Here is a 15,006-nt window from a genome sequence, read left to right on the forward strand (position 1 = left end):
CAATATTGTTGAGCAAAAAAACATTAAGCACATCTGAGGCAAGTCATCAATACATCAGTGATATTTGCATTGTCCTCTTCATTAAAAATTTACGGCTGCTTGATTTTTGCTACAGCAAACAAAAAAATGCTGTCACTTCCTACAGAAAGCTGAGAGAAGCGCAAAAGCTGAAAGTGCGTCCGTCCTACCTTCACTGAAAGCGCTTACAATGGATCGCCAAACCTTTAAACAACTAAACCGCAAACTAAGAACGAACCCATGCGACAATTTCTCACGCACTAAGGCAGCGCATCTACAAACGATCTAAATGTATACTGGTACGTGGTTTATATGACAAAGGTATACTATTGTAGTCCTTCTTCATGACCGATGCGTGTATTGTCTTCTCTAGAAGCGTTCCCTGTTCGCGATTTTCAAGTAACCATTTTGACACAATGGAAACCAGGCTTGACGCACACGCCGCCTGTCCGGAGATCTCATCAGAGCTTTTAGGTCGACCAACCGGTCTATGGGAAAATGAATTAGACTTTTACAGAACGCCATCGGTCCCACTAAAGCGCCAAACAGATGCACGACGGCGCCGTCGGATGCAATGCATGACTGGTCGGAAATATGGCTGCCACGACTAGTCGTGCGCGTGAATTTGAGACACATGGTCCGATGCGTGCGGACGATGGGTCGTCAGCTCGCTGCACCCAATGCTTTCGCTCAATGGTTGCCTCTCTCTTTAGGCGCATTCCGGCCGATTTAGATATGTGCAAGAGAACTCCGAGCAGGAAAAGAAAACACTAATCAACTTGAAGTAAACATGAATATTGCTATTACGCTATACACAGTATTTCATATGTTCAGTAAAGCAGGGAGGGGGGTAGCAGGGACGATTCAGCTCGTCTATACTGTTGGTACCGCTGTAAACATGTGTCAACCAGGTTTCTGTATTGTCGGCGGAGTGCGCGCGGGTCGGCAGCGTCAGCGGAGAACTGCTCCCTTCAATATACTGGGAACTGATACTAGCGCCTCCTCGGTGATTTGTAAGAAGCTTTCACAGTGACATCATTGTGACTACACCTTCGGGTTCTCATTGGCTCCGGCTGCACGACGGTCGCAACGAACGTACGCTTGCATGTGACTCGCCAGACGCACGAAGGGGCAGAGCCATTATATCACCGAATACGGCCTTAATGAGCCTGTGACGCTGAACGCTGTTCAAGGCCGGGAACCAAAGGGTGGACCCATGCTGCGTAATCAGGCGCAGGTAATGGCGGCGGACCTCCCGCACTCGCAAAGCATTTACAGGTGGCTCTCTTGCTTCCGCGAGAACCGTATTTCCCAACGTCGTCCTGGGCATTCTGAGGCAGAGACGGAGGCCTCTCGTTACCAATGCTTGCAGTCGCTGCTCTTGATAATTTGACAGACCACGAAGAACAGGTACAAAATATGCTACGGCCTGGCGGATAAGTGCAGCGTGCAGTCGAAGCATAGAATCAAATTAATAACCCCAGCGGGTGCCTGCGAAGTAACGCAAAACGTGAACTACACGTTATGCCCTTTCCTGCAAATGATCAGCATGTCGGCACCATGTGAGCGATGTGTAAATGTACACGCCAAGGAACTTGTGACATTTTTATCCAGGGATCTGCTGGTCGTCCATGGTGAGCCGTAATCCACGCAGGTTCCTTTGTGTGAAAGCAAGAATGGCTGATTTTGCTGCAGAGACATCCATTCGATCGCCCACGTAATCGATGCTGTCAATGCTGACTTAGAGGTCAGCTTGAATCAACAGGTAACAAGCGCCGCTGCGCCAAATGCAAATGTCATTAGTGTAGATGGTTACGTGCAGCTGCGGGGAAAGCAAGCCTGGCAACTTAGCCATTACAACATTGAACAACAGTGGAGTTAGCACGCTTCCCTGAGGAACACCTTGTTCAATTGCACGCTCTATCTCCTTGGCTGGTGCACATATACACTCTTCTGTTCTTCAATAAATTATCGATCCATCGAAGAATCTTGCCACAAATTCCCATTCTGACAAGGCCTTCAAGAATACGTAAATGGCTTGTAGTGTCCAATGATCAACTAATATCGCTTCTCGATCTTTTGGCTACGATCAACGTGTAGATAAAATACAACTTTGTTCAGCTTCAAAGAACTAGCCTTTGGTAACTCACTCGGCGCCATTCCAGCCACGAAACACGTTTTTAAACAGAAAATGCACGAAGTATTTTTACAAGATTTCAGATTTTGCGCTTTAGTACCGTAATAAGGGAAGGCGTGACGTATTACAGGGCAGCATTAAAAGTAGGCTTACCAAAGTGCGTTCACTGCCCGTAAGCGCGAGCTGCAAGGGCTAGTTTTTTTTTCGAATGGAACGACGCTGTATTTTGTCATCATGGTCCCTTTGAAAGCCCTCCCTAATGGAGTGCTTAAAAGCAAACGCGGGAAAAGGAAGGGCCGTGGTTTGGCATCTGTAGCCGTACTTGTGGTTTGTGGGGCATTTAAACGATTGCCTCGAAGAGCGCCCGGATCGACTCCTTCTTTGCGGGTTCCGGTAAGCCATTTATCCGTGATGCGGTGTGAGCCTCAGCTTCACTCCAAACACGATGATCTGCAAAAGAAACAAAAAAAAAGGTGGCTGCAGATTTTTGATAAGCTACGACCACTTTCTAAATGACAAACTGCGATACAAGGATTGCTCTGAGTGAATTTTTATCCGTGAGTAAGTACACTGCAAAAAAATTCTCCAAGACTCTAAAAAGATGTCAAAGATATCAAAGGAAAAGATACAAAAGCCTTTTCCTGAGTAGAAGGATGGTGGGAACGCGAGGCTCCCTCGCATGATACCCGAGTCAGATTCAAAGTTTAAACTGCTTTGACCATGTCCGGATAACGCAATTGGACAGACGTCGTCTTCATAAGGTGAGGGACGCAGGTTCGGTTGCGACCACGGGAAGCGCTTTTTTTAACAGCAGAGCTGTGTAGGCCGACCCCGGCGTAGACAGAAAACCCCGAAGCCTCAATAAAAAAATATGGTTATGTAGGTCCTGGGAATCAAACCCGGGACCCTGCGCCGCGATACCGGCAACCTAACCTTTGGACAACCCCAAAGGCCCGAGGGGTACAGGTTAGCAGCCAGTTAGAAAGAAAAAAAAATGCTTCCCGTGGTCGTAACCAAACCTGGGCCCCCCCCCCCCATCGCATTCCGGCGCACACCCTTTCCTTCGGGTTCGTAGCGCGGCGCCGTTGGCTTCGGACTTGGCCGTGGGTTCTCGTGCGTACTAACGCGGTCCACCTTGGGAGACAGAGAGAAAAAAAATTGGGGTTGATTCCTCTGTCATAGGAATCGGTAAAACACGAAAGTGAAATGGGCAGCGATATATGCAGCTGTGCATGATTTGCGCTTCGGCGGCTGTCTTGTGGGTGTGCTTGGCGAGCGACGTCCTGCTGGCGGGCCGCTTCGGCAAAGGTGTACTGGCGTCATTTCCATGGCGGATATGACGTCAGTGAAATCTTGATGTATCCATTACATAAAACACTCTCGTGTTAAAATATAAAACCCGAAAACGAACACCCTAAGTATAACGTACTCTTGGGTTCTAAAAGTTGCTTCCCCGCAAGAAGACCCTGTGTGAAGGTGTGCACCCTTTACAGGCCGCTTGCTTCGTTGTACTGGAGTCACTTCTGTAAAGGATATGACGTCACTCGAATGTTTGTGTATCCCGGAATAAAACACTTTCGTTTTGAAACATTTCATCCTGCCCAGGCTTATTAGGGATGGTTGAGCCGTGGAAGAGCAGCTCTGTGGGCCCAAGCCCTGTCGACGAGGGCGCACTAGGACTGGGCGGCCGAGCGCGCGGGGCAGAGAGCGAGAAGTCGGGGCGGAGGGGTGGGGGCGGGGGGGTGGAAGCAGGGCGTCGCAGTGCCAGATGGCGTGGGGGGGCCTTCGTAGTCCCCGCCGTGTGGAAAAACGGGGGTGCGAGAGGGGGATGGTGATATGTGGGTAAGGATGGATCTCGTGGGGAGGGAGTGCGTTTGAATTCGTCTCCGAGTGCTGATTCTACGGGGGATAACGAGGGGAGAGAGGTTGGAAGGGTAGTTCGTGAGGGCCCGTGATGGAGGGTGATTTCACGGAAGGTGAGCAGTGGCTCTAGGTGAGGAGGGGGTTGGGAATCGCGGAGGGGGCTCTGTCGAGATGTCCGGTGTATTGAACCTGGGGCCGCCTCGTGGGCTTTTTCCGCACCGCTAAACCCCGTATGGCCAGGAGTCCACAAAATGGAGAAGGTGCGCTCAGGAGGGGGGTTGGGGCAGAGAACTTTGTGGGCGAGGGGCGAAATGATGCCAATGCAGAAATTTCTAACTGCCGTTTGTTGTAATTTAACGGATTCTGTGTAAGTGAATCCGTTAATATGACGGTAGGGGTGGGGTGGACGGTGGTAGCCAGGGCGATTGCTGCTTCCTCCGCCTCGTAGGGATGGGCAGCTCGGATGGTGACTGAAGTAGAGGAGGTTGGGGTGTTGTTCATTGCTGATATGACGTAGGTACGGCGCGGCTGCTGTTCTGCAGTATCAACGTATATCGTCTCCAAGGAGGCGGAAGTGTTAGGCATGGTATTGTGCTCGCGCCATGCGACGGTTTGTGTGCAAGCGGAGCGCATGTTGCGGGGGAAAGGGAGGGAATAGAGAGCCTCTCAATATTCTGAAGGGATGGCGAGGGGTGTAGAGTGGTGAATGTACGGGTTATTTTTGAGGGCACGGTTCATGCTGGTTTATATAACAAAAATTCAAGGATTTTCAACGACTTTTAAGGCTGTCTGAGTGGTGTTTTAAGGACCTCGTTGTCTGCAAAAGCTTAGACCAATGCTCAGGGTAAAATGTAGAAGTGAAATAGCGAGAAATCGGCGAAAAATGTGAACAGTGATGGAGCCAACATTTCAGCAAGAGGACTCGCATTCAGACAAGGTACCTTGTCAAAACGATGGCTCCGGGGACATTTCCTTCTTTAATGATTTCTCGTCATTGTTTGTTAGATTTACACAAATAGTGCTACAAAAAAATTCCAGCCTTTATTCGCTGAAGAAGACCAACCAAGCGAAAATTCTCACTCCGTGCTCACGTAGCCTCACGTTGCCTTTATGCTTATTAAAAATATTATTATTGTTATTATGGTTTTTGTTATGCTTTTTGGGTGAAAGAAAAAACGTACTCAAAGGAATATCTGTAAATGGTAAAATTGTAAGTGGTTACAAGGAAGTAGATCAAGCATTCAATAATTACTTTCAGTCTTTTCACCAGGTAGCTTGCCTCAAAAACGCCTAGCACATGATTCAAGTATACTTGTTATATCTGATCTTGGAGTTCTGGCAGCGTTACGAAAGCTCGATTCAAGGAAAAAACCCTGGCCCCGATGGTCTTCCAAATGGATTCTTGTTCTGTGCTGCGTAATGCAGATTTTATCCTAGCCCTGGCAGTTTTTCTGATGGAGGCGAAGAACAAAAATGACCATCTCTCGAGATTTTAACACCTAAAAATATTCAAGTAATTTAAATTAACCTGTACTCCCCTATAATGGTACAACTCATCCCTTGAGTGCTCAAAACATCCAAAATTTGAAATTTTGTAGGTATCCAAAAAAATGCTAAAAATTTTGAATTTTGTTAATGTCACAAAATTTAAAAGTTAAAACAAATCCGCAGCCCTCCCCTATTGTACATCTCACGGCGCAGATGTATCTTCTGCGTATTAAGCCCCAGAATTTAAATTTCTTAAATTTTCACGAACTCCAGTTCACAGATATGTAGAAAGTACAGAATTACATTAACGTGGTCTCTTAGCAAAGAACAAGCCATGCAAATTGTATAAATATATAATTGTAGTTTATTTATTCATGTTGTTTGAACAATATGTAGTTTTATGCCTTCTTTTTTCTAATGTAGAACGTGTATGCTAGCAGAAGTTCCTCTAAGATAACTTAAGGTCATGCACATGCTATGCAAGCCGTGAGTTTTAAATTCACAATCGGAAAAATTAAGTACAATGTGTGAGATGTCCAGTATGTCACGACCTGTACAGTTGTGTACAAGCGTAACACAAATGCCGCCAGTGTCGCGAAGTGATCGTCATTGTGTCTGAATACCACGTCGGTGAGCTTGCGGTGGCTGGTGCTGGAGATAGCTGGTGCGCAGAACGCTTTTCATTTTTCACCTGTAGCTGATCGTTGCGTAGAAACCGTGCTCGTAAGAGGGCCATTTTCATGTTTTGTTCACAAGTGCGATCTGGCGCGCCCCAGCAATGCGTTGATGGTTTTATTGCAAAAACTTGAAATTCCGCACGATGCTGCTGCAGCTCGCGCACCTGAAGATGCTGCCGGTCTTACGAAATGAATGTTGTTAACATTCTAGCGGCTTTTGAGTTAACTATTCTTAAGAACTCCCGGCAGTGGTAAAAATGAGGTACTCTGGGTTTAAAATGTTTATTATGCTTGAGGGTTTAGACAATACAAAATCTGCTACATGGTACTGGGGCTGATGCAAGGCAAAAAGGCATATTCGTGGGCAAAAAGCGTATAAGCGCCTCCTTAACGAGCATACCTTCTACGTGGAGATTGGGCATTCCCGAAGCAGGCAAGGCAACCTATATATGGGCCAGCTGTTTCCAGATATAGGTAAAAATACTCAGAGCATTATCTCGCACATGATGACTATATTGCATCGTGGTGCTAGTGGGGTTCAGGCCCCGCTTTTCGTCATTTATGTAAATGGCGCTCTTTGCCCTCGTTGGCCTTGCGCCATAAAACACCAAACATCATCATTTATGTAAAGTTTGTGGCCGACTGTGCAGTACAAGATATTTGAATTAATAGCGTTTTCTTTAAAGCTCTGCTCTTGTGCCATATTATTGGGGTGGGGCTGCTACGTCACCATTCCAGCCGCCGCCAAGTGCAGTCACAGGTTCAGTGCGTGCGCGTCGGAGCAGAGTGTGGTGAATATAATTTATTGAAGCGGGGATATTTTTTTAGCTAAACGTCTTCTTGGTGTCATAATCAAATACGATTGACTCGTGCTTCAAGGTGTGGTAGCATTCGTTTATGAAGCAAAAGCCTTTAAAAACTGTCATTTTTAAAAGTTATTTTACAGACGCTTCAGCTCGGGCTGGTACACTACGTACTGGTATGTCAATAAAAAGCGCAACGGTATGAATGGAAAAGAAAACACAGGAATCGCTGTTTAGCTACAGGAATGTTCATTTCTGTTGACAGTGATAGAAAAATCTGCTTAGCAACCAGAGAGAAGACGATGAAAACACTACAAATGTGTAGAAGGCGAAAGCAAAGCTATGACTCAAAAAGGCTTCTGGCCACAGGCAAGCTGGAAGACTGCCCCGATGATTTAAGGAATTGTCCGTTGAAATAATGATTTCTTCCTAAAAAGGAATCTCAAGCATCTCCGACTGAGTTTACATTTTTTTTGCCTATGCTTGAGCCGCTGTAGTGTTTCACACTTCTCTACTTCAAACCACAGTTCGGGATCATTCACAAGCCTTGTGGTTACGCACGAAGTGACTGCGGAGCTAAATCATGGAATTCAATTGCTTCTTTGCAACTTTTTCAGATGGCCTGCTCAAAAGTGTTACCATCGCACAAGATGTAATCTAAAATGCGATGCAGCCCCCACAGAAAAGAACGCGTTAATTGGGCTTCTCGCCAATATACCCTTGTTGAATCAGTGTTCACTGCGCAGTGTTTTATGTAGGAAGTTTTTTTTTTTAAATTATTTGTTTGAAAATCACTTCACAGATGTTGCAAAGCTGCTCTCCCTAACATCACAGATTTTAATGCGAAAGGAAAAAATATTTGCTTGTTACACAGCTGCTTTCTAGCCTTTTTATGAAACGCCAGGAGGTCGAAATGGATTCGGGGCGCCCGTCTATTGTCGCTTTATAGCACAAATGTAGCTTCCGTGTGCCAAACCCTACAATTTTTATTTGTTTATTATAGTATCATTGATACTTTTCCTATACTGTACAAAACCATGCGGCATGTATAAGCATTGTATTTGATGTTTGCTGCACATGTTTATAAGGTTCGTTCTTGCACGAAGTTTTGCAGTGGAATTTCCCACTGTTTTGCCACGTTTCTGCAGGCTCCAAGAATGATGCATTCCCATCCGACTCCTACACTGGAAGCAGCCCTCTCGGCATTAGTATTGGACTCAACGTTCGAATTTCATTTCACCTGCATTCTCAATGTATCAAATCATGTTGACATGTAGCCTTTGTGAAAGGCCAATGAAGGGCAATCTATAATTGATGTGAGTTGTGATCCTGTAAATTCTTTTTCAGTACTGTTAAAAATTATTTTTTGTATAATAATATAAATGACTTCAAAGATTACCTCTCGTGATTTTGTTTAACTTATCAATTTTGAAGGGATTAAGCCAACATTCTCGGCTGACGACATTCAAATTTGCATTGTTTTAGATTTGTATTTAAATAAAAGATTTTAGTTCCTGGCATTTATGTTTTTGCATCTATGCGTGGCTTACCTTACAGAATCGTAGCGATTGTCTGCTGTAGTCACCCATACTCCTTTTAGACTCTTCATCTAATGGAAGTCTTTCGAAAGGAGTCCGGCCACTCCCGTTACAGGGGTCATAGAATAGTCAAGACCCCCTTTGTTTGTCGATATAGAGTCGCAATGACTACTTCCTACGGAGCCCTGCATACTCTTTCTCGACTCTTGGTCTAATGGAGTCTCGGGACTCTCTTTCAAAAGGAGTCAGATGGACTCTCATAGTGGGGTCACAAGTCCCGTTTACATTGACCCGACGAGGGTGCGTTGAGTCGAAAAAATAGGTTTTTTGGACTCAGCCTCCGATGTATAAGCGGACGAGTTGAGTCGGAGAGCCGTAATGGCGAGTTCAGTCGACCCGGAGGAGGGTTAGGTTGACTCGTTCGTCGGACTGATTCGGCGGGCCACGAGGAGCAGAATACCGTATTTGCGCGATTATACGCCTCGAGATTCGCGATCGCTGCGCCGCCTGCCGCCGCTTCTCCGCGGCGTTTGCGGGATTAGCGCTGCGTAACTGATAGGTGGTCATGCAGTGTTTTGGTTCTCTTTCGCTTCTCTTTGCCTTTCCGCGCACTAAACAACTTGTTATGGTGACGTCTGTAAGCAAACTGCACGTTTAGGGCACTTAAAAAAAACAGCTGCGTCTTGGTAGAGCGCTCGGACGCCAACGAGAGCTACCCGGGGAGGCGGTTCTGCGCGCTTCTTGGCCGCTCTTGGCCGCGCGCTTCTTGGCCGCTCTCTTGGCCGGCGACAGCAGCAGCATATCACCACTGTCACCTTCGAACACGTCAGCACAAGCGAATTCTATTTATTGTCGCCTCCTTTAGACCTGATATTGGCACTGTAAGAGGTTGGTGCGTTTTGCAGAGCAGACAACAAATGCGGCTTTGCTTCGAATATGTACGTCGTAGAAAAATATGTTTCGGGGATGTGGTTAACCCAATAGCTGACAATAACTTGTGCCTTTTATGGGAATATAAGCCACGCGAAAATGTTAAGTACACTCAAAGGCTGTGCGTTGTCAAATATGTGCCCAAGCAAGCTTTCAGTATAAGTTAATGAAGGCATAAGTTAATGAAACCACGGGAAAATGAATCGTCTGCAAGTCAGGAATAAATAGAATAGTCGTACGGGAATGAAAAAAACAAAGCGCACCTTCTGAAATGCTAAAGACGTTCGTTTAAGCAAGGTATACTATTCAGACCAACAAGATGCGAAATGCAGTGATATTTTGCAAGACATTCGGGGGGGGGGGGGGCTAGGGAGGAGGGGGCTGCTCAACTGTCGTTGTTTACAAATGCGGAGCGAAATCAAGGAACAAACGTTTTAGTAATCACACACACACACAAGCTGCGTGTTCACTTTTTGTTTGTTTTTTGCCTTCAACGCACGGCTGATCACTCTGCGGACGCATTTTTTGAATACAGGGTAGGCAGTTCACAAGCTATACGAGGTGTCGTTGGAAGAGTTCATTGATTGATTGTAGGTTTTAACGCGCCGACGCAACGATGAGGCGCGCCGTAGTGCAGGGCTCCGGATTAATTTTGACCACCTGGAGATCCTTAACGTGCGCCGAAATCTTGTACACACGGGCTCGTTGAAGAGTGTGGTATCTGATAAGGCTCTCTGATTTTGGTTTATGCTAGATTCTGCAGTCTCCCCGTGTTATATAACGATGTTTCGAAGAAGAGTTTAGTCGTGGAAGCGGATTACTCTATAAGCCCGCCTCCGCGCTTCTCGTGGAGGATAAGTGTTATCTTTGGGAGCGCTCACCTCGGGACAAGAGGACCCAGCATTAACATTTGTCGTCGTGTGCTGACTCCCGAGTATAATTTTGAATTATCCATCGTACTTCTTTCGTAAAATGTTTGTGAAATTTATGCCGCATTGGCTTGTTTAGGGTAGTGATCAATATAAGCGTGCTGTCAGGTATAAGTGCTCCGCTAGATTATACAAGCGCACAAAGTCAATTTACATCACAGTGTGTATGGCCGCAACATGGCCATCGGCGGAAACACGGCTTACGGAGACACTGCCACTAAATTTCAGGGCAGCGGAATCGCAATCAGCTTCATGCATATGCCGGCTTCGGGACGCCGGCCTGTGACACACAACTGGCGCTCACACCGATCGAATTTACCACACTAAGATCGCGTCATAAACGTTTTTACTCTCGTAAACACACCACGCTTGCAAACAGAGTGCCTGCTCCACATTATTCCGTATTTCTAACGCGTAAAAACGGTAAATCGCAGTCTTTAACGAGCCGCAAAAGCAACGGCGACAGGGGGGAGCGGGCCGGAGACTCCCGCGGCTGCTTTCGAAACGGGCCGGTAGGGGGATTTCAGTGGCGCCCCTACAGGCCGCGCTCGAGGCGTATAACGCGCCCCCAATTGTGCCGCGCGGGTAAGTTCGCGCAGGCAAATTTGAAAAAAAAAATAATTTGACACTGACTCTACTGCTCAGATGAAAAAGACATGACACCACGTACCTGGAAGGAGATTTTATTTGGCGTATGCCACTGCGGAAGCCAAAAATTAATTGTGCTTCATAAGATTGCTTATTCAGCTGCTGCTGGAAATATAGAGGGGAGCATTGAAGCTGTTTTCGATTTCAAGTGCTTTGATCTTCATAATATTAGACGTGACGGGCTAATTGCAGCAGCACAAAAATTGTGCAATAGCTGGACCAAGGTATGCGATCTGTCATTAAAGAATTAGTGCGCAGAAATTCACTCACACGGTGTTGACGGATTGTTTTTATTAGATTGAGTTGGATTTTGGGGGACTTGTGCCCGTTCCGTATGGCAATGCTGCTGGCCGCCTTAAAGCCTATTTCGGTTTTAGTCCGATTGTAACGCACACACAACTGTTAAGGCTACCTCTTATCAAAAAAGGGTGCGTGGTAGAAACGTGAAAATACCATAGCTCCTTTTCCGGGAGCCCCTCTGTTCCCGTCACCTCAATTCCTCGGACGGGGTTCATATAATCGCGGGAGGGGTCGAGGTACCTGAACCCGCCTTTCTCGTCGAGTCCATGTACCCGGGGCTACAGAGCAGTCAACTGGACTCTCTTTGTTCCCTGATTTGGAGTCACTGTGACTACATCTAATGGAGTCATGCATACTCTCTCTCTCGACTGACTCTTCGTCGCAACTCTTGGCCTAAGAGTCCCGGGACTCCCTTGGAGGAAAGTATGGTTACCCTCCCCCTAAGAGTACAAAGGGGGTCAATTCTGTAGCAAGATAATGACTCCATAAAAGGAATCAGCACGGATTTCTTTTTTTCTTTGAGTGAAAGGTGTTGCGTGATCACGGCGTCGACGAGGCATACATTGCGCTCTTCAAAGACATATGCGACGGCAGCACGGGAATTATATGGCTACGTCACAGAACTTGTAAATTTCCAATACAAAGTGGTCTCCGGCAAGGGGACACAATATCGCCACAATTATTTACAGCCTCTCTGCAGTGTGCGTTCGGAAAGCTTAAGTGGAGAAAACCTGGGGTGCGAACTAACGGGGAATATCTCAGTCACCTAAGGTTCGCAGACGACATTGTCCTGTTTAGTCGCAGCCAGGATTTGCAGCGCATGCTTTGGCAATTGTGCTCGGAAAGTATATGTCTGCAGGCATAAAAATAAACATGAGAAAATCCAAGGTAATGTAGAATCAGCAGGCCAATACACATGACTTCAAGGTAGGTAATGAAGTCTTGGAAACAGTAGCCGAATACGAATGCTCTAAGCTAGTCATAGCTTCTGATCCAAGCCATGAACGGGAATAAGCATGTGGTGGGCTGATTTTGGTAAGACTTCATATATCCTGACTAGCAAGCTTCCTCTGTCACTCAAAAAAACTTCTATTTAATCAATGCGTTCTTCCAGTAATGACTTACGGGGCAGAAACGGGGGGTCTCACCAAACGACTTGAAAGGAAACTTAGGTCGGCCCAACGGGCCATGGAACGGAGAATGCTATAGGTGGCGCTGAGGGATGGGAAGACAGCCGCATGGATTAGGGAACAGGCTCAAGCGGAGGACATTCTAGTTCAGATTAAGCGAAGGAAATGGGCATGGGCGCGTCACGTAATGCGTATGAGGAACAACAGGTGTACCATCCGTTTAACACAGTGGCTGCCATTAGACCGCACACTTAATAGGGGCCATATATATATATATATCTATATATATATATATATATATATATATATATATATATATATATATATATACACTCTAAGAAATCGGGGGAGTAGTTGAAGAGTGCAACAGTCATTGTACTCTTGCAAGCGTTGGCGGACTCCCCTCGAAAGCTGCGGGGAGTTGGATGCAATGCTCGCTCCCCATGAGGAGGAGAGCAAAACTGACCGCGTACTCTTCTCGTGCGCGGCGGAGTGCAGCCCCAGTTCCGCTCCCGCACCAGTGAAGAGTAAAGCTGTACATCGTCTCCTCTCTCCAGTACGAAGAGTAAAATTGCAATTTCATTCTTGTCCAGTGCGGGAGTAAGCATGGAGATGCACTCCTGCCATCTGCGCACACCAACTCATCAGCGATGTTTTATTTGCATACGAATGTATTATATAAAGCAGTTGTGTAAAAAGCGCCCGATTACTTCTGCCGCGCAAGAATATGAATTCGTGTAACGATTGCTCGCAGCGTTCAGTGGCGGCAGGCGGCAAACCGAAGGAACTAATCTACGGACCGCTGCAGACGGTCGCTTTGGAAGAGTTTGATAGACGTACGCTTGTCCCGCGCCTAGGCGAGCTAAAAAAAAACGGATTGTAAATCTGAGATCGAATACACCCTCTACGCTGAAAACTATCTCGTCGGCTGACGAGAGACGATAAAAGCGTACACACCGATCGGTTGCTGGAACTCAAGCGCAAAGAGAAATGATGACCCCCCCCCCCCCCCCCCCCGCGCGCGGCGGCGCAGGCGTGGATCACGATACGTAACGCGTCATACACCCGGCGGATCAGGTAACGCGAACCGCCCGAGCAAGCGTGAGAAAGGCACCTTCAGCGAGCCACGAAGTGCGCGTGTTCTGCAAAAACCTACACAGGCGGTGAACCCGCCAAGGCCGGACGGGCGACTTACAGACCGCGCCAGACCATGAAGTCAATGTGCTACGAACGAAGTGGGCTTTCAAGCAGACGCTTCGTGCAACATGGGAAGTTGGACCTGCCCTTATCGTCATACTTGCTTCGACACAGTATACGACGCGTGTTGGCTAACTGCTGGCCGCTTGTGCGTCAGCGCGACATCATGCACACGCGAGCAAGTCGTATATTCGTTCATTCGTGCGTGTGTGCGTGGAACTAGTTTTTCTTTCGGACGAACATGACAGCGGCGACAGCGCTGAGGCCGATTTCGGAACTATGCGCACTGTGTAGCGATGCGCGCGCTATGGCCGGACTGTATTCGCGGCCGTCGCAGGCTTCGCGCCTTGAGCTTGGGATCTTTCGCAGCTATGACGACCTTGAATTTATCTACCGGACGAAGAAACGCTGGCGGGAAGTAAAGGTAAGCCATTAGTTAACCTCGTATTCTTGTCTTGTGTATTTAACGAAGCAGAGTTGCTCTCGTTACTTCGGTCCGCGGAAGCGGTTAGTCCTAACGTTTTCGTGACTGATTTTGACCGTTGCTTTGATTTGAAGGGCGGCTTTTGTACCCGTGTGCAAACAGCGTCGATTCTTAAACCGTTTCAATCCCTTTGATTCGTGAAGTGTTGGTATCCTTGCGGAATGTTTTCGCAGTTAGGAAGCATGGTCGCGCGAGTAGTCGCAGCGCTACGCTGTACTCTTAGCTCAGCGGCTAGGGTTAGAGTGGCGGCGGTGCAGTAGCTGTGGCTACCTGCGTGGCTCCAAAGAATTGCGTACAATAGGCTGAGTGATAGGAGCGTGTCTAGCGCGTGGTAGTCACTAAAATTACAATAATTTTAGTGACCGCCGCGCGTACAGCAGCAGACTGAAATGCTGTTCAGACAGGTTTTTTACGTTTTGATTGAGGGCAGGAAGGACGGAAATGGGATTTTTCGGGGCGTACGCCCCGCACTGTCAAGGGATAATTACATGCGTCTAAGGCGATGAGCGCCGCGAGGAACCGCACACAGTGTGTACGGCAAACAGGTGTTGTGTGCGACACAGACAAGCGAAAATTTTTTACACAGGCCGCTGACGGCGGCGACTGTCGCCTGCCGTCGCCGTCGCGGGCTTATTCCCGGACAGAAGCAGCCCACAAGCGAGCGGCAGCAACGACGACGAAGGGCATTGGCAGCAATACATTACTTTTTTTCGTTTGTCGCTGTCGCCCACACTGTTTGTTGTACCCATTACATTACTTTTTTCGCGTCGGTTGTCGCCGTCGCTGCATGTGGTTTAATGTTCGAGCGTTCTGATCGTTCAATAACAAACTAATTGGTTCTCATCAAATGTTGCGATCTGCAGC

General features: G+C 47.3%; 1 protein-coding gene across 2 annotated transcripts in view; it reads right to left on the reverse strand.

Moving 5' to 3' along the window:
* LOC144138627 (uncharacterized) overlaps positions 1 to 15,006 on the reverse strand; it is a 220,077-nt gene that overhangs the window by 189,002 nt on the left and 16,069 nt on the right. The window contains exon 2 of one of the 2 annotated variants that reach the window (XM_077671013.1): positions 2,478 to 2,605. The exons of the other annotated variant lie outside the window; for it this stretch is intronic. Within the exon in view, the coding sequence (XP_077527139.1) occupies positions 2,478 to 2,557 (80 nt within the window). The 5' untranslated portion in view covers positions 2,558 to 2,605. The remainder of the gene's footprint in view (positions 1 to 2,477; positions 2,606 to 15,006) is intronic. 2 annotated transcript variants of the gene reach the window in all.

Source organism: Haemaphysalis longicornis, unplaced genomic scaffold (genome assembly GCF_048455015.1).
Source record: "Haemaphysalis longicornis isolate Haplotype H1 unplaced genomic scaffold, Haemaphysalis longicornis Haplotype H1 scaffold_5, whole genome shotgun sequence".
In the NCBI taxonomy this organism is placed as follows: domain Eukaryota; kingdom Metazoa; phylum Arthropoda; class Arachnida; order Ixodida; family Ixodidae; genus Haemaphysalis; species Haemaphysalis longicornis.